We start from the raw sequence: 18,755 nt of genomic DNA on the forward strand, positions 1-18,755 counted from the left end.
CCAATACAAGCATAGCAGGTACAACTTTGGAGAACCTTTCTGTAATTCTAAGTTGGCCTGTTTCTATTTTGTGAATTTAGTGAGCAAATGGGTATTATCTGGCTAGCATGGATAAGGAAAACCTAGAAGTAAATCTTTTGGCTTTCTAGGTACACTCAAGTAATTATATTCTCCCAGTGATTCAGCTTTTTCTTTATACCACTGTTAGACATGCAGGGACTGTGACCCACTTGATACGTTCCAGTCCTTCAGTGTCATTTAATGAAACTGAGATAGTCACCTTTCTCTGGTAATGACTATCTTGGGACTGTGTGTTTGGAGTCAGAGGGAGCTTTTTGTCCAAATACAGCCAACAACTGGTTCATATGAGCCTTGTTCAAGATCGAGCTCTCAAGTGTCATTATGAATTGTGAGTTTTGTTTCTACTTCTCCGAACTGTCCTAGCTAATTGTTAAGGAGAACAGTTCTGCACAGGAGAAACTCTTCCACGTTTAGTTTCCAACCTCAGTTGGCCTTTTCTGGAGTGAATTATAGCAAGTCCTGTGCAGAAGTGTGAGAAGCTTGGTAACCTTTTGTGAAGAGGAAGCAGGGAAGGAAAAAGTCTCCAGGAAAACGTAACATCAGACCAAACACTTATATAACAGTTCTGTGTCTTCCTGGAAAATTCTTAGGGGGCTGCAAATTGATCAAAGTGTAATCCTTTAGTAACATTTTTTTAAAAAAAGAGAAAGGAAAATACACAAAGGAAAACAGTGTTTCACCTATGGTAAGGCTGCTTTCTGAGTTGTTTGGGGGTTTTTGATATGTCTGAGTCCCCTTAGGGAAGGGGGTGTGTGCCTGAGACTCCCACTTGTTAAAGTGATAGATATAAGGCAAGTTTCCATCCTTAGGCTGGGAGATTCGCTTTGAAATCTAGGAACTGTGATTCATTTTCCACCTAAATCAAGGTAAACATAGCATAATCCTGAGGCATGCCAGAGGCTTTTTTGTGTTTGTTTTTTTTTTTCCTAAACAGCCCTTCTGAAACTGGCAGACCATCACGTGCATTATGTAAAGGAACAGTGAAGAGCAAAGCCCGTGTTTCTTAAGTATGGTGTGTTGCTAGTGGAACTGGTTTGATCATACTTGCACACGCCCCATTATGTTGGTTGCCCTATAGTTACAAAGCCCTCGCTATGCGTTGATGGACTCAGCAGTTCAGCTCTAGGGAACCATAAGAGTTCTGTCACTGACATCCAGAATGCTTTCTCTTATAAATTCTTTCGTTTGCTTTTTTTACAGCCTTAAACTTTTTCTAGAGTCTTGTAGCAGTACAAGACATCAAGGGCTGTCTTGAGATGATTAGGTTGATCCGTCACAGTGTACCACTTACACATTTGATGTAAGTTTCCAAATGTGATGCTATCTTCAACCTGGCCTTCTTGCAAATAATATCTTTACTCCAGCTGAGAAACTGCTGCTACAATGACAAGTTTCAGGCTTTTGCTTTGTATTTGACACTTGACATTTGGTGTTTCTGCTTCTTTCTCCAGTGACCTCTGAACCAGGAGTCAAACTCTGTAGCTCCTTGCCTAATTGGTGTATGAAGAGCATTAGACAAGGAGCTGTTTAAATAATCTCCCGTCTTTGATTCTCCCATTGAGAGTGTGACAATGTACTTGTGGAACTGGAAGTCAGGCGTACGGAACCTGGTTCTGTACTGGGAAGACAGGAAAAGCCTTGTCAAATGCACTCAGCTGAGCCCTGTGCTTCTGTTCCACTGTGTTTCACTTCTGGCCTGAAACCAGCTTCTGCATCCAAGTTGCTGTCCGCTTGCATTAAGTCAGCTAAGAAGTGCTGCTTTGTTCAGTGTAGCAGAGCCTAATGCATTCTTTTGGAGACTCAAATGTAGCCTTCGTCCTAAGCATCCTAGCATTCCCTTCAGGATATCTGAATTTTAACAGATCACGTAAAGTACTACAAATTGAACTGTAACAAATAGGAAAACTATTTTCTTGTCTTGCCTTGGGGAGCCACAGCTCTTACTTAACTGTTTCCACACGGTCAGTGATTCTTGTTTAACTCTGCCCCTGCCAGGAGCCATTATAGCATCAGTAGCATGTTATCTGTTGGAGTCAAAGCACAGTAAGCTTTTTTTTTTTTTTGGAAGCCCATAGTACAATAGTCGACAAAAATTGGTGCACTAAAGTTTTCGTCCTCTGCTCTGGCCCACCTTACTAAACTTAAACATAAAATGGGTAGCGTAAAATTCAAACATGTCTAAAATGGTATAATGAAGAAATGAGAGAAATTCACTGGAGAAGTCAGTAAAAATTGATTGCAGCTGGGAGCCACTGTGCTATCACTCACAGTAAGCTGCTCAGTAGTGAACTGGGTCTGGTAAGAGTGTTAAAACTGAAGTAAATGATTAAGCTGCTACATACAGGTGCTTATTGGAACTGCTTTCACTTTTCAACTGGAAGAGAAGTGTATAATTGCTTTTCATTTAAGGAACTGGATGATGATTGCGTTTTAAATAAATATTGCTCAGCACTTCTGAGATCAGCCTACTTTAATGCTTAAAAGCTAGTTCATGAGTAAAAGCTAGTTCATGAGTAAAAGCTAGTTCATGAGTAAAAGCTAGTTCATGAGTAAAAGCTAGTTCATGAGTAAAAGCTAGCTAAAGAAATAAACAAACACAATAGGCACTGCACATGAAGCAATTTCTAAGACAAACCAGTAAGGCTTGCATATTATTAGGCTGGTTTTACCTCAGCTGACAAGATCCAAAGATGCTGATAAGATCGGCTCTAGAGACTTGGGAGGAGGAGGGGGGTGGTACTGAATCTCAGCTGCTCCAGCTGATGCAGACTGAGCTAGGGACTACAGCAAGCAAGCTGCGTGTATCTTAGTCACTAAGAGGGCATGTACTCCAAGACTGCTGTGGTTTTGCTTTGAAGTGGTAGTACATGCTGCTGCTGAAATAGGCTTTCATACCTTCCATTAGCTGGGTGTTCCTGTTTCTCCTCTGGGGCTTGTGTGGCTGTGTTCAGAGCTGTCAGTGAACTGATCTCACTGAAAACAAGTTTCTTTGTAAACTGGGTTAGTTTTCAGCCTGATCAGTTCCTTCATGCAAGTTATGTTGCAGCACAACTATTTGTGTAGCTGTGATAGCAACATGTGGCTTAAGGTTTTTTCACAGCACCTGAAAAGGAGAACTGTTTAGAAAGGGAGAGGATAATATGACTGTCTGTTCCATCACTTCTTCCATGCTGTACATCTTTTAATGTTGCTACAGACATTTGTGTATGAATCTAGTTTTAAGCAGCCACCCATAGTTAACTGTCTTTACACTCTTTCTGATGTTCACTGTTTTCATAGCAAGGGCAGGAAGCAAGTACGTGCCTCTTGCCAAATGCTACAGCCAGGCTCTTGCAGGTGTTTAGGCATCGAAATGGGCTGTCCAACTACTGCTTTCCTGAATACTTTTTTCTTCTTATTTTTTAAAGTGTTGTTTTTTTTTTTTCCATGAGTATACCACGTTTATGTAAATAAATATCCTGATTTCTTTCCCCATAGTGTCTATTCATAAGTGTTTTGGTTTCAGGAAGGAAGTCTATAAATGTAAATTACTCGTGCATGCTTTAAAACTGCATCTATCCCTAAATACTTGTGATGTATTATTAGAGTACATGAAACTATGCCAAATTTTTCTGTATCCCTGCTTAATTTGCTATATTGTGCTGCAACTTAAAGCATAATTTTATGGTATTTCTCAACTTTTTTTTTCTATCCCCTAAGCAACAGTCATGTTCAAGCTTACAAGCTGACAGTTTTGCCACATCTGTGTAGCTGATTGAGGGCAATTGCTTTGCCAGCTACTCTGGATTTATTGCTAAATGAAATCAGAATCTGATCCCTTGTCCATTTTCCCCAAGGAAATGATGATTTATAGCTGATGCATCTTTATTCTGCTGTGGAAACAGTCCTGTACTTTCAGGACTGGAAGATGAGATATGACTTGACCTAAACCTATTTTATGTTTTATATTTATGTTTCTCTTTAGTAGCTCCTAGTCTAAACCAGAAAGTATCCAGGCTTCCTCAGTTCTTTCTGTGCAATTGAAACTGGCTAGTGACTGTCAGGTTTTGCATCTATAAGAAAAATACATTGCACACTACCCAGGGACTTCAGTCTCATTATAGTCCAAATGATATAATGTCCTTTTTTGGGGGAGACTTTTTAGATATATTTTCAGGTTTGGTATGTTCTTGCAAGGCGGCGGGCAGTTTTTCCTGGCAAATTGGGAGCATCTGAATCTTTGTGAAAACACTATGGTATATGCAAGATGTGCAAAAGGAAAAGTCTGGAGGCAAAAGCAGTATCTGAAAACTGTTCTCACTTATGGAATCTTTTTGTATGCTGTTGAAGTGGAAGACAAAAAAAAAATCCCCCCAACATCATCTGTATTCCAGAGAGCTGGAGCTGCTTGGTTTCTCCCCCTACCCAACCTGCCTACATTTCTTTCTCCGACCAATTTTTTGGTCAAAAATAGTGATTATAGTGCAGCTATTTCCTCTGTAATTAGTTTGATACAGTTCCCTCGGGAAGTGTCTGGTGTAATCCCTCAGCTGTCCCCAAGCATAGTCCTTCAAATCATCTGTTCACTCTTGGGGGTAATTTGCTGGTAAACTCCACAGGAGTTGCCCTGGCAACAGTTTCCTCATGCAAGGCTCTCATTGTTGCTGCTCACTTAGAAAGTGGGCTTGGAAAATGCTCATGTCATAGTTTCAATAGAGCAGTTTACTAGCATCATCTGCTGCCTCCTGCATGTCTCTTGCTTAACTGTTTGGCTTCACTTTAAAGGCCTTGGCTTCCCAGTTCTGTGACCGCTTAGAGTGAAGACCTCGCAGTAGCTGCATTTTAGAGAACAGTTCTTCAGCCTTAGATGACGCACAAGGCCAACTCTGCTGAAAGTCTGTTCTAGTAAACATTTGCAGATGGTGCTTTCTCTGACAAAAATGTGAAGAAGCGTGACCAAGTTGAGATTAGTAGACATCGTGTAGCCTAGCTAGCACCTGACACATCTGACATGCCTCTTGTATGCAGGTGTGTTTCCTTAGTGTGCAAACACATTTCTTGCCAGAGCTTGCTCCAAAGTCTGGCTCTGTCTAATGTTTTTCTTGCCTGGCACTCCCAAATTCTTCATTCTCTTTCCTTCAGGGACACACTAACCCTTTTATATCTTGGCCTGAGATAGTAACACTCCTCCACAGTGTTGCTTTTCAGATGAGGTAGCATGCGAGCTGTATAGCTCCATGTGAAAGTACAGCCTGGCCCTTTGTGAGCAAAAAGACAGTCTGAACCCTGACAGTCAGACTTAAGCTAGCTTCAATTTATGATTTTTCAATTTCAGTGTATCCACAGGGAAGAAAAGGTGCCTATCCTGTATAAGAGAGCAATATATGACCTACAGTGAAAGAGGGCTATGTTTACATTTTAATTAATAGGAATCCAACTTTAGCAGACCAGTTAATGGGCTGTCCATTCCTATCCAAGGAATCCTTCTGAGGGTCACTGTATAGGTAGCACTAAGTACAGCTTAGTTGTTTCTTCTGGAAGGTCTTGCTTGCACACAGGCTTCCATCTTTCATCCAAAATGTTTTCCTTTTGTGTTTCCAAGGAAGCAGTATAGCAAGTACTGGAAAAGAAGGCAGAAAGAGAAGCTCTGTTGCTTTCTCTGAAAATTTTTGTGAGATCTCAGCATCTTGTAAGTGTTTTGAATGCAGCTTTTAAGTTCCTGCCCCACATAGTGGACTACAGAGCACCTACCTGAGCAGGGCAGTGAGAAAATTAGGATTTAAGAGTGAGACTTAACACTGCTGTTGTGCTGAATACCTGCTGTCATGCTCGGCATACAGCTGCTTATGAAAAATGAAGAAGAGATGAGAAAAGCCTTAATATTGCCTTTTGCATGTTGTGCTCAAGGGTGCAGTTAGATGCTTCTGTCTGCTTGCAGTCCCCAGTCTTCAGTTCTCTGCTGCTGTCTTTGTGAAGATGGGAGATTGCTCGCTCACTTCTTTTACCTGACTGAGGACAGCTAGGCAGGACCTCTGTCAGGCAAAGTACAGGACCGTGATTTTCACATGGACTGGGGATTTCTAGAGCTGCATGTTCAGGGACCTAACTTGGGATACTTAGAGGTGCTTCATTTGCAGAAAACATAGAGACCCTGCTTTCTGGTGAACAAAAAAAAGATTATGTGAGGACACTTTATAAAAGCTGTTGTGTATCACCCAGATGCTGCTGTACCCAGCCTCAGGACAACATCTAGATCCCTGAGCAACCAGTGTGCTCACTAAGACACAAACATCTCCAGCTTTTACCATGGGGACTTCACAGGAGCTGCAAAGGGTCCTGGCACCCCCAGCAAATAGGGGTTGTGCTGACCCAGGACAGTGTGCTGGCGCTTGGGTGTACTCACCACACACCAGGAACAAAGCCACCAGCAGCCAGGAGAAGAAAACCCAAGTGGCTGATGCTTAGCAGTCCTAGCTCCCTAAATAGTGTATGAAGAAGAGAGGCTTTCACGGCACCTTTCTTCTGTCAGTTTAATCCAGCTCCTGAATTATTGCAATTATTGCCAGATAACAGCAAGACCTCGGGACTCTTTGAGGCAAACATCTTGGAAAATCAAGCACTGATTGTGTTTTGAAAGAGCTCCAGCCATGGATGACCAGATCTCCTTGGACCAGACCCAGGTCAGGCCTTTGACATCCCAGGGCAAGCGCTACAGTGAAAGGTGCAGGGGTCCTGAAGGCTCGTTTGGGCCAGTAGAAGTCACCTACTTAGGGTGCTTGCAGGCATGAGCAGTAGGACTGGAGGAATGGCTGCAATGGCTCTTCAGACTTCGTGGAAGAGAGGGTGCACAGAGAGAGGGATGTGGTTCTGTCCTGCTGCTCCATGTCAAGCTGCCATCTTGAATTTTCTGCTTGCAAAAGTGTGAGACAAACAGCTCCCCAGCAGTGACTGAGGACAGGCACTGCAAGTTTCCACACTGCTGTGGAGGAGCATCCTCTGCTCTGCTATGGCCGGAGAGGACAGGAGGGTGGGCATCATGCAGGCATCCTTTGCTCTCTGCTCCGTCTCAGGCCGGAGACTGGCCCAAGTGCCACAGCAGCAGCCAAAGGATGGGGAGATGTGGGGCAAAGATCAGTGTGTGAACACCTCTGCCGTCTCAGGGGAGGATCTCTGAGCATGTGTGAATGAACAACATTTGCAGAAGCAGCCTGTAAACTCTACCTTTTATTAATAAACTATTAGTCAGTAATGAAGTATCGCTATGATCTCATGTCTTGTAGCAATCTGTACCTGCTTCCTAGCCTGTGAAGCAACCCCAACAGTCAGGCCTTAGGCAAAATTCCCATTCAGGTCAACAGGACTGAGGATCTGGGCTTTGCTCACAAATAACTGTCAAATAACAGGCTCTGCTGGAGATGTTTGCTGAGATGAACTGGGGCATGTGTCTGGCTGTGACCTCTGGGTCCCTTTGGATGCTGCCCATGTGGGTAGCTCTATGTGGCTGACCCCATCCATGCCAGAAGATGCTCCCCAGCAGGGGTTTCCTGGGAGGCAGGGTTGGGGTAACCATCAGCCTACATGCTCTGCTGTCCTGATTCAGCTGCTTTGGGAACAAAGCCTCTAACAGGAGCCAGGAGCTGCTGGGACCACCCAAAATGGGCGTTGCCTGGTCTGTAGTTGGGCTGCAGACCAGCCCCAGTCACCAAGGTTTGGGCACGGATCCTCTCTGCTCAGCTGGGTCACGCTATTTCTCTAGGGTATGTGGAGAGTTGTGGTCCTGAAGCCATCCTTGATAATAACAGCAAAGGTACTCACCCTCTTTAACCTCCTAATGGCTGAGATGGGCCCTGATGCAAACTGCATCTGGGAGGCTCTGGGGCTGGAGAGGCACAAAATCGCTGGCACATCGATCCCACAGCGCCCCCACTCCTCTCACCCCACCTGGTTGCGATCAACTACTTCCTGGGGCATAATGCAATAATCGGCTAAATAATCAATATTTTCTTGTGAGTGAGGAGCCTGTGGCCAAGTGGCAGCCCCATGACACGAGCTGCAGGAGGAACCCTCGAAGGTAACTCTCCCCCAGGCAGGCAGCTCTGCAGGTGTCAGAAGGCTTGACCGTTCACAACCTCGTGGCTTCCTGATTGATTAACTAATTTGGATTTTTTCTCATGCTTCTGCTGTGTCAAGGACTTGCCAAGTTGGAAGGTGGGGTTTGGGTTTTCCTGACAGGCACACATAAATAAGGAGATGTTGAGAGATGATTCTAGTTGTTCACCTTGGCCAGTTTGTTCAAGCTGTGCTAACTGAAACAACCAGTGAAGCCACGCTGAAAGCACTGCTGTCAAACAGAACAGCCCTGAGGACACCAACAAGCCTTAATGGCCCTGAGCAGCCCCACCTGGGGCCTCCACCCACACCCATAGGCCCAAGAGAGCTATTTAAGGCCCCACACTTTTGTTTCTTCCTTGAGCTGTGCTGATGTCCAGCTCAGCCCCAGCCATCAGTCCCTGTCCTGGCTGTAGAGCCACTTGATCTGGACCTCAATCTTCAGGTTGACCTCCATGGATTTGCCTTGTCATTATGGACCTGCTTGATGCACCTAACCCACAGATGGACTTCCCAGCTTGATCTTGGGCCTGCCTCATCACCATGGTGTTGCCTTACAATTTGGGCTTCTTGGTTGGACCTGGCCACCATTTCTGTGTCTGTCCTGCTTGCCTTGCTTGGGTAATGTGGGACTAGGACTAGGTCCTGGCTGGCCCCGGCCCTGATGGCTGTGTGCTTTGCTTTGGCTGACCTTCCTGAAGGAAGCAGCTCTGCTTCTGCTGCTCCATGATGACTGGGAGCAAGTAGGTGGTTGCTTCAACTGCATGTGGCTGGAACTGCATACATGAGTCCTCTGCTGGGAGCATAAAACCAGAAGAAAAAACCTGAAAAAAAAGTGAGGTAGGCTTATGCATGGAGTATGTTTTTTCTTGGAAGTGCTTCACATCTTTTGTAAAGACGAAAAGTGTTTTGTTGAGTGAAAGAGGTTTTTGTCCAGAATGAGGCATAAAAAAAATGCAGCCAGCCACACCTCCGACTTTAACTTTCCAGCTACATCACAGCTCTCCCTCCTTGTCTAGAGGCTTACCCATTAGCATGATTAGCTGGGTGGCAGTAGCAGCTTGCAGCCGCTACCCAAGGAAACCTATTTTGAGATATTATAAACAGTGTTGTTTTTCAGCTACATGCTAAAATGCTTTGATTTCAGGACCCCTCAAGTCCTCTCTTTGCAGAATAAATAGGATATGGCTTATGTTTATCAACCCCACTATGGGAGGGGCCTCGTCTCTTGTAGGAGGTGAGGATTGGCCTCTTATGGACCATCTAAACTTAGTGCTCACAGGAAGGATTTTTTTTTTTTTTTTGGTGTATAGGTAGCAACAGACAAAGCATTTCATGCTATCCGCTGCTTTCCTCTCCCAACTGTTGCTGAGCTGGGGGAGGAACCAAGGACTTCAGAGTCCTTGCCAAATCCCTTGAGCTCTCTTTAGTAACTAGGACAGATCAACCAAGTAAGGAACGTAGATAGATTTTTATGAAAAAAATGCATGATGAATGTACATTTAGTCTCTGGAATGGCAATGTACATCTCTTGCAAGCCTGAAAATACGCCAGAACCTTGAGGAAGGTACCTGGAGTTCACCTGAATGACCTTGTAAACACAGAGAAATTGTTCTGCCCGTACGGCTGAGGACTGGAGTGCTCTTTGCTACATCTGACTCACACAGTCAAGAAGTAAAAATGCCTAGTGTTGTCTTGCTAACATCTCTAATGTCAGGAGTGCAACTGAGCCCTTCTATAATAAACATTGTGGTGGGAAAGGCAGAGTGACTTTCATTCAAGGGTGGAGTCACACTCTTGGTGACTTAGTGTCTGTTCTGGAGACAGGGCCTCTGCCCTTATGGGGAGGAATGCCTGGACATGAGCTTGAGGAACTGAACTCTACCTGGAGGCTAGCAGCAAGTGGAGTACTTCAAAGGTCTGTACTGGGACCTGCCCTGTTTAGTGCCTTTAATGACCTGGAGAGGATGGAATACTTGCTCAAGGTTTGCAGATGACATCAAATAGGGGAGAGCAGTTAATATGCTCAAAAGCAGCATTATAGTGACTGAACGTCTCAGTCTGTTCCTTTCTGGGCAAGTTCCTGAGCCCTGGAAATGAAAATAATCAGGAAAGCATATCCAGCAACCAGAGACTGTGTGATAAAAACCTGTGTACACCCTGAGGTGTGCACAAGTAGGCATTTTTTTCTTCTTTTCTGATTGTTCAGAAAGTATCAAGGTCCTCGGTTTCTGGGAGAGAAGCAGCCTAGCCAGCTAGCAGTGCTGGGGGAGGAGAGCAGGAAGAAGTTTTGTCATGGACCCGCTGAACGAAGCCACCAGCACCCGCTGAGGATATGGCACATCCAGGGCTGCAAACATCACGCTGAGTTCCTCTATGATATGCTTGTCAATGGCTCATTGCTTTGTTGACCAACCTGATGACCGGGTGTGAATCATAAAGCCAACCAGGCAGGGACAAATCGATGCGCTGTAATTCCTCTCTTCCTGTCTGTCTGGAGAGCACGTACCAAAGCTGTGCAAGTTGTACTGATGTTGACTGTGAGGGTGATAAGGGAAAGGGACACTTGCTCACTTGGATGTCTCTGGCTGCAGGTCTGTGGTGCCTCCACATCACAGCTACTGCACTGCTTACACAGCGCTGTCAAGATCCATGTATTGCCCTAACCCCTACAGAATTTCATGCTACTGAACTTGGTCTTGATGACTTACCATTTCAAGGCTAACCTTGAGCAGCTTATTCTGTGCAGATTGTTTAGATATTCCCACAGTTGACATCAACCTACAATCAACACTGGCTGATGTTTGACTGTGACATTTGGTCATGTGCTCCTGACTTCACAGTTCATCCCTGGATGAACTTGGAGATTTAATTTCCTTGGATTTCCTAATATAATCATACTTGAGATACTGATTCACTCCAGGGCTGGAGCACTTAGATTTGCAGAGGACAGCTGTCTTTTTGTCACAGGAGCATCTTCAGGCCACCCTACCTCTCCTGGTGTTGGTGAGGCACTGACAGACCCTCTGTCCTAGATCTACACTGAGGTCAAGCACACATCTCTGCTGCCCAGAGCTGTTAAAGACTTCTGTTCTGCAGCTGAATTGATTTACAGTGCATCTAATTGAGTAAGAGGCATTACTTCCTGGGAATCCCACAAATTTCTCCCAGTCTTTCCATCCTGAATTTCCATAGGCTATTTACTTATCTGGATACACAGCAAGCATGGCCTCAGCTGAAGTCCATCTGTTGGGAAGAGACTTTTCCACGTGGATCTTCCCAGTAAGCAAGCATCTGCACACCTTCCTAACATCACCGCCTCAGAGCCAGGCTGATCTTGTCCCCTCACATCTTTCTGCACTTCCCCTAGGAGGGAGAATTGTCCTGCTTGAACAGCCATGCCTTTGTTAGCTCGGTGCGGCTATCAGGAGTGGTCTTGCCTTCCTACTGCTGCTTATCTCATGAAAGGCAACAGGCAACTCTCTTCCTGTGTTCTTATTTAGGCTTTTGTTTGGTCTTGAGACTGCTTTGTGTATTGCTGCCCCTGCACTAGGTCACCAGAAAGAAGTCATTCAGAAGTTCCTACAAACTGTTTTTTTTTTAATTGGCAAATAAATATAAAAATTTCTCACTTTTAAAGATTAAAAGAAAAACTCAAGAAAATTATCTATTTCTTTTTTTTTTACCTGCCTGGCTGAGTCAACAAAATTTGTCGCTGTGCTAGCCATCTGTACTTCTCTCAATTATTCCCTGCCTGAAATAGCCTCCAAACCAGATGACCACTTTCACCTCGTTCAAAAAGAGGTGCAGAAGGCTTACTGGCCTCATGAAAAACAGTAGGTTAGAGCACTTTTTCCACCTGGTTGTCTTAACATGGTTTTTTTCCCCTCCAGATTTTACTGGGGGGGGGAAAGGTTTCCTATAGGCAAAAATGTCGTATGTTGGGTTTGTTTTTCTGTGAAAGTTTTAAGAAAATTTTCCATTTCTGCATCAGCTTGGAGACTTAAAGCCTCAGAATTACCTAGAAGTGTTATTAGTAACTAGGAAATCTCAGCATTTTTCCTGCTCACTCTTGCTGAGAGAAATGAATCTCATAATCTCCAGTGGAAAAGCAGCAAAGCTAATGTATATCCATTGCCAGGCCAAGCTAGAAGGGTAATTTTTTTTGATAACTCAGCCCCAGGACAGAGGCAAAGAGGTGACTGCCTGCGAGCTTGTTCCTGCCGTGCCTGTGGGGTATACATTACACACTACTCTTGTTGTTCTCCCTGCCCGCCTTGCATCCTGCCTCTGCGTTAGCTGGCTGTTCTTATGCTGGCCAGAATTTTAAATTTTTCTATTTCACATTTGATTTAATTGCCTTTATCTCGTTATTACTTTAAATGTTACTTTATTAATGAGTCATCAAAAACAGAGCAAGGTGGACACCTCTGATGGCTGAGCACAGTGAAGTTGTGATTAATTGGCTACACGTGTTACAAATTGTGTGACTCATTATTTCTTACACTTCACTCCCTTATATAGACACAGTTTCCTAGAAGCAGTGAATGTTGAGGGGGCAACATGTAAGGTAATATATACTTGAAGGCACAGCAGGAATGAGCTTGCAGGTGGCCCCCCCCTGCACCTCCTGTGAGAGACTGCTCGCTGCCAGGGGCTCAGGGCTCCCCACGGCACCACGCAGACCCCCTGCCCATGTTCAAGGGCTTTCCGAAGCTTGCCATGCAGCGGGGAGGACCAGTGGAATCTCCTGACCCACAGAGTTGTCCTAGACCCATCAAAACAGCCTTCACCCTTCTGGAGCAGCAGCCCTGTGTGTAGTCCCAGGAACCCTGCTTGGACACTGCCAGATCAACCTTTGTCTTTGGACAAATTATGAGCCAGCTGGGAAGGGTCAAACTGAAAGCTGGGGGTCACAAGTCAGCTTCAGTCAGATGGTTTTCCTGTTGAGCAGAAAAATAGAACAAATCTATAGCAAAACAGTAAGGAAATGAAAAATCTCCAAGTTCCTAGAGAGTGCCATAGCATAATAATGTGGGATAGACAGATAATAGATGTGAGAGCTACTACTCCCATTCTTGCTGAAGCAGTGCAAGAAAATAAAAATTCAGGATGAACTGGTTTAAAGAGAACGTGCAAAAGCCTACACAACTCTAACCTAGTGATTAAGGTGCTTGTTAGGATGGAACATTTCTTTGGCAGTTCCTGCTGTTGTCATGAAAAAAATAATTGGGGTAAACAAACAGAAGGGTTTTTCGCAGGTAGGAACCAAACCTACCAGCCAAACCAAACCTATCTGTAGAGCAATAAGGAGTAATGCTGAACAGCTGCCTGTTTCGTAAGCAGTTATGCATACTGGCTGATGTAACAGAGCTGTAGGAAATACCTGTTTACACAGCTGAAATGTGTAACATAATACATGTACGTGCACAAAAAGGTGTATTAATTCCGGTATTTCTGAACTTCTGTACCAATTGAAACCTTAATATTTACTGATTTTTGTGAATCTATGACATACAAGGAATAAAAGTAAATGTTTTATGAATTTGCAGCTATGCATATTCTGAAACTGCAGGTAAGTGACATTGTTAGCTTACACTAACAAGTTAGAGGGTGGCCTATGATGTTATATGGTATTTGTCACACTACTTGTGGGCTGTCGTGGCTAATCATTGCATAAATATTTAGCCAAATATGGTTGCTGCTTGAAAGCTTACGATTTTAGCAGGAGGTGACATAAAAGGAATTGAAATCTTATTTCTTTGCTGTCTTGTGTCTGTCTCACTTGATTTAGGTTGTAAGCACTTTGGGCTGGAACCCTATTTATGTTCTGTATTTCTACAGTGCATGGCTAGGACCTTAATTGCTTTTATATTAAAAATGCCAATCTTGCAACTGTGAAATAATAAACAGTCATGGTATAGCAACACTCTACGCCCTAGGTATTGCAGCCGAGGTGAGTTTTTGGGAGGGACTTAGTTACTAAGAAAGCTGTGTTTTTATAGGGAGTGGGGAGAATTCTATGTGTTTAAGCAGCACAGGAGCACAGCAGCACTTTTAATTACTTTGGTAAATAGATGGCTTAAATACTGGATAAACATCCTATGAAACCTGTTTCAGTGGTGCAATTAAAGGCAAGGTATGTGTATGTTCAGGAATTTCTGTAGCTAAGCAGGTGAGATGTTTAATCACAGTGTTAGTGTGTGTCTCTATGATGACTTCCTACAGAAAACCAGAACGATAATGTGTTTTCTGCATTTTTCTATCATAACGTGTGCTTTTGTCATGTTACACCTCCACCACCACCTATTCTTTTTGTAGGGTGAAAGGGGATTCCCAGGCTTGGAAGGACAGCCAGGTTTGCCTGGATTTCCAGGACCCGAAGGACCACCTGGTCCAAGAGGCTCGAAGGTAGGTCCCAATTCACTTGAATAGCGTGGAAATGCGAGGTAGTATTAGCTTGCTTGTAGTGCTGATCCTCAAAGCATTCCAGAACTCCTGATTATCATTAATTTAACAGTCAAAATCTTCAGATACTGGGATATGACATAGGTTTTTTTGTTTGGTTGGTTTGAATAGTGAACCAGAGGAAAAAGATTGCTGTGAGTTTCCTCCTTTTCACCTGCACATGTGCTTGCGGAACACCACGTGTGCACTTCTGTCCTTCCACTAGGTACTGCAGATTAAGGTCAGAAGAACAGGTTTGGCAAGGTGCTGTAATGTAATTTTACTAGTCCTTGCAACAATGCACTCCATCGTTTAATTTCCTGATAAGAGTGGTGTTGGGCTGTCAGCTACCCGGAGGGGTCCCACCACATAGGTAAACCCTCATTTGCCCCTGGTGGCATTCCTGGGCTGGTTTCTGGTGGGGCAATGCAAATGAAGGCCTCATTGAGCCTGTGCACAGACAACTGAGGAATGCTCCTTTCTTTCCCTGGAGGGTTTCAGTTTATTTTTATTTTCTACTGAATTACATCATAAGGTTCAGATGGTGTAATACAACATTAAAATGTTCAAAAGCCTTCCTCTAAGTGCATTTATGTTTAATATACACAAGATTATCCAGCGTCTGCCGTTTCTTTTGAAAAGGCTCATAGTATAAACTACAGAAGCACATCAAAAAGAAGCAAAGAAAACAATAGGTAGCTGATAACAAACAATGGAAGTCTACACCAAAAGACTAATTGGATGTAACGAGAGTGAAACAACAGAGGGATCTTCGACTAGAAACCTTGATTATGTTTTTATTCCATAAATGCCTTTTCTTGAGACTTTGATACGAAGTCCTGCATTATAATACAAAATAATAATGGTGTGGTATCATTCACATTTGATCTTGTATACCTTGTCTTGCCCACAAGAGGTCACTGTAAGATATTTGATGAAAGCGCATGACGGGTGTCTTATACACAATCTTAAATAGCTTTGAGTTTTTTAAATTATTTTTTTTAAAAAACATTTCCTCTAAGTCATGGTTTATCAGCTGTAACAAATACTTTTCAATTCAAAGTCCAATGCCCAAAATAAAATAAATTTGAATCCTTTTACTCAGAAAATGACAACTAATACAACTTCTAGTCCACTTAATAAAAACACGTAGAAGAAATTTTATCACACTTACGGTTTAATTTGATAGAAAAACAAACTGCAAACTTGAGTGTGGTTTGGGTTTTTTTGGTTTGTTTGTTGTTTTTTCTAGGGTGACGATGGACTTCCAGGGCCCATTGGACCCAAAGGAATCAGAGTGAGTATTAGTGCAGTTTTTGGTGTGATATATTGGAATTGTGGATAAAGACTGCCAGGCATTGAATGGGTCCTCACAGAAGTGGTGGTTTATGGGGCGGGGAAGTAACTTAAATCCAAAGAGTAATTTTAATCTAACAGCTAGAAGAGATTGCATTACTTTCTATAAGTAATGTAAGATTGCATAAGTAATACAGTCTTACATATTGCTTGTCTTACTTTCATAAACTCATTAGGGAGAATAGCCCCAGTACTTATTTGAGCTGTTTCGCTATACAGGACGTAAACAAGTGCCAGTAACTCTGCTTCAGTTTATTCTGATGTAGACACTGTATATGTAGAGTTGATATGGGAGAAGTTGATTTCTCTGGAAATCCTTTAGGTTTTGTGCCTTTGCTTTTTCTTTTTGTCAGACCCCTCAGCTGGTGACAGTTGATGCATCTCTGACTTTATTGGGACACATCCATTTTCCACACCATGAGTGTTCGTTTATTTTCTCTGTATAGCTACATACTGTTACTTTAGTTCTGCATTGTCTTCTCTATGTTTTTGTGGATATTTCCCTGTGAAAGAAGGGTGAGAACCTTGATGGATGTCCAGCATGGCGTTCTTTTTTTCACAGGTGATTCAGGTGTTTCTGTTTTTCATTGTTTACATATGCACAAATAGGTTATATTTAGTAAAATCTTGGTAAATCCTTTTGCACATCCATTCATACAGTTCTGTTTAAAACATATGTGGTTAATTTCCTTCTAGGGACCGCCAGGGCTTCCAGGATTTCCAGGAACACCAGGACTTCCTGTAAGTAGCAATGGGCTGTATAGATAGAAATCTGTTCCTTTTTATCTTTCAGACTGAGAAGAGCATCCTACAAGCTAATTCTTCTTTCTTCTTTTCCCCTTCAAAGGGATTACCAGGACAAGATGGGCCACCAGGACCTCAGGGTATCCCAGGATGCAATGGAACAAAGGTGTAATCCCTTTAAAATTCTTAACAATGCAACAATAATATGATAAAGAGCTCATTCTCCTGGCTGTGGCCGGTAGGTTTAGTTCATTCTGTGCAACAGTACTTGCTGTTACTGAGTTGTGGAGGTAATTCTGAGATAATTCAGACTTACACATCTGAGAGAAGGGGTCATGGTCTGGTACTTAAAGCACAAGTTTTGCCAGAAATTGCCAGCATCAAGACACAACATTTATACTCTGCAGCCAATGTAGTTGAATTCTTTGTTCTAATCTGTAATTTTATAGCTAAGAACTGAGAAGAATGTCTGATAATTAGATCATATACTGCATCTCATCCTTGTAGTAGTCTCTTGCTGCCAAGGAAAATTCATTACCTAACAGTGGGAGTCTTTAATTATTAATTTTTAATAATATTACCTTGAAAATACCAATTCGATATCCTTTTTGGAAAGAGTCACTTTCATTCTAACATGTTACTTAGCTTCACATTTTGATCCTTCCATAAGAGAAGCTGATCTTTTACAGCACTATATGTGGTTTCCGTCTCTGTAGTATAGTACTTTGCCTGGAAGTATGTGAAAATATTTGAATGTGGAAAGTTCTGTTTCAGTCAGTTTATCCTGGCTGTTTATCCTATAGCTTGTTGCAATACAGTTTGCTACTCTGGAGTCATAAGCTAACAATGACACTGCACTTTTCAGTCAAAATTTGTCTTTCTGGTTTTGTTATGTTTTGGTTTGGTTTTTTGGCTAATCGTTTTCTTCATCCCTAAGGGAGAGCGTGGATTCCCAGGCAGTCCAGGTTTTCCTGGTTTACAAGGGCCTCCTGTAAGTAGAAGATTTCTGGATCAGCTACATGTAATCCACTGAAAGACTTTACTTAGATCTGTGAAAGATCAGATAAATATCAGCCTCTTTTGCAGTTGTTCTTTTAATAAGTAAGAATATTTTTTTTAATGGTTAATTAGAATATTTCAGGTGTCCAATAGAAGTGAGCTTTTCTGCTGCATGCTGTGGTAAAGCTAATAAAAAGCCCTTTGAATTCTCGCATGCTGAGATGCTTTGCCACCTGCAGAAAAATGGAAATACATGCATATATGTCAGGGAAGTAAGTCTTGATACTGTCATTCACTACATCTAAAGAGTCTTACTGGTGACTAATGGGGCAGAAAAAAGAGACGGTGTAGGGTCTTTTCATAATGAAACACAAAGATGTACAGCAAAGTGACTGCCAGAAGCACAAACAGAAAGAAATTTGGTACACAGGATGGGTAATAGGAGGCAATAAATAAAACAAATTGCTAGGAAGTGGAAGTGTAGTCCCTTTAATGCTCAACATTCACTGTGAAAGTACTTCTCTGATTTTTCCATTTGATTCTAAAGACCATAAAAATTTATTTTCTCCTGTATCGTATCTTTTTTTTTCAGACTTCCATCTTTAATGCTTGCCTCATGGTGTAGGTCTAAGTAGTGGTTTGCAAATAACATACCAATGATTTATTTCTATTGATCTTTTTTATTTTTTTGTTTCTTTCAAACAAAGGGACCCCCTGGTCTGCCAGGTATGAAGGTAAGTGTTCTGTACTTGCAAAGGTAAGTGCTGACTAGGCATGGGTGTGCAGTGTAATCTGGCATAAGTAACCTGCTTTGCTTTCATGCAAGACCATGTGCATCCACTGGAATCTGGAGTGACATTCTGTAGAAAGCTTAGTGTTTCTAGGCCACTCCAATGCAACTAACTGGAAATTCTGCAGTAGCTTCACTCAATTTGGGTCAGTAATTCCAGAAGTAGCAGACTGTTTTTTGAAGCTGGTTTCTTTGGGAGTGTGAGGCACAGTGTCTGTGTTGTGAGGCATCAGCTTAGCAGATTGCCTAC

General features: G+C 42.8%; 1 protein-coding gene across 1 annotated transcript in view; it reads left to right on the forward strand.

Moving 5' to 3' along the window:
• The window catches only part of COL4A5 (collagen type IV alpha 5 chain), an 89,537-nt gene that overhangs the window by 25,884 nt on the left and 44,898 nt on the right, over positions 1-18,755 (forward strand). The window contains exons 3-8 of the mRNA XM_086470416.1: positions 14,491-14,580; positions 15,869-15,913; positions 16,669-16,713; positions 16,820-16,882; positions 17,654-17,707; positions 18,423-18,449. Of these exons, the coding sequence (XP_086326542.1) occupies positions 14,491-14,580; positions 15,869-15,913; positions 16,669-16,713; positions 16,820-16,882; positions 17,654-17,707; positions 18,423-18,449 (324 nt within the window). The remainder of the gene's footprint in view (positions 1-14,490; positions 14,581-15,868; positions 15,914-16,668; positions 16,714-16,819; positions 16,883-17,653; positions 17,708-18,422; positions 18,450-18,755) is intronic.

The sequence above is a fragment of the Leptosomus discolor genome, chromosome 9 (assembly GCF_034619465.1).
Source record: "Leptosomus discolor isolate bLepDis1 chromosome 9, bLepDis1.hap2, whole genome shotgun sequence".
Classification (NCBI taxonomy): Eukaryota; Metazoa; Chordata; class Aves; order Leptosomiformes; family Leptosomidae; genus Leptosomus; species Leptosomus discolor.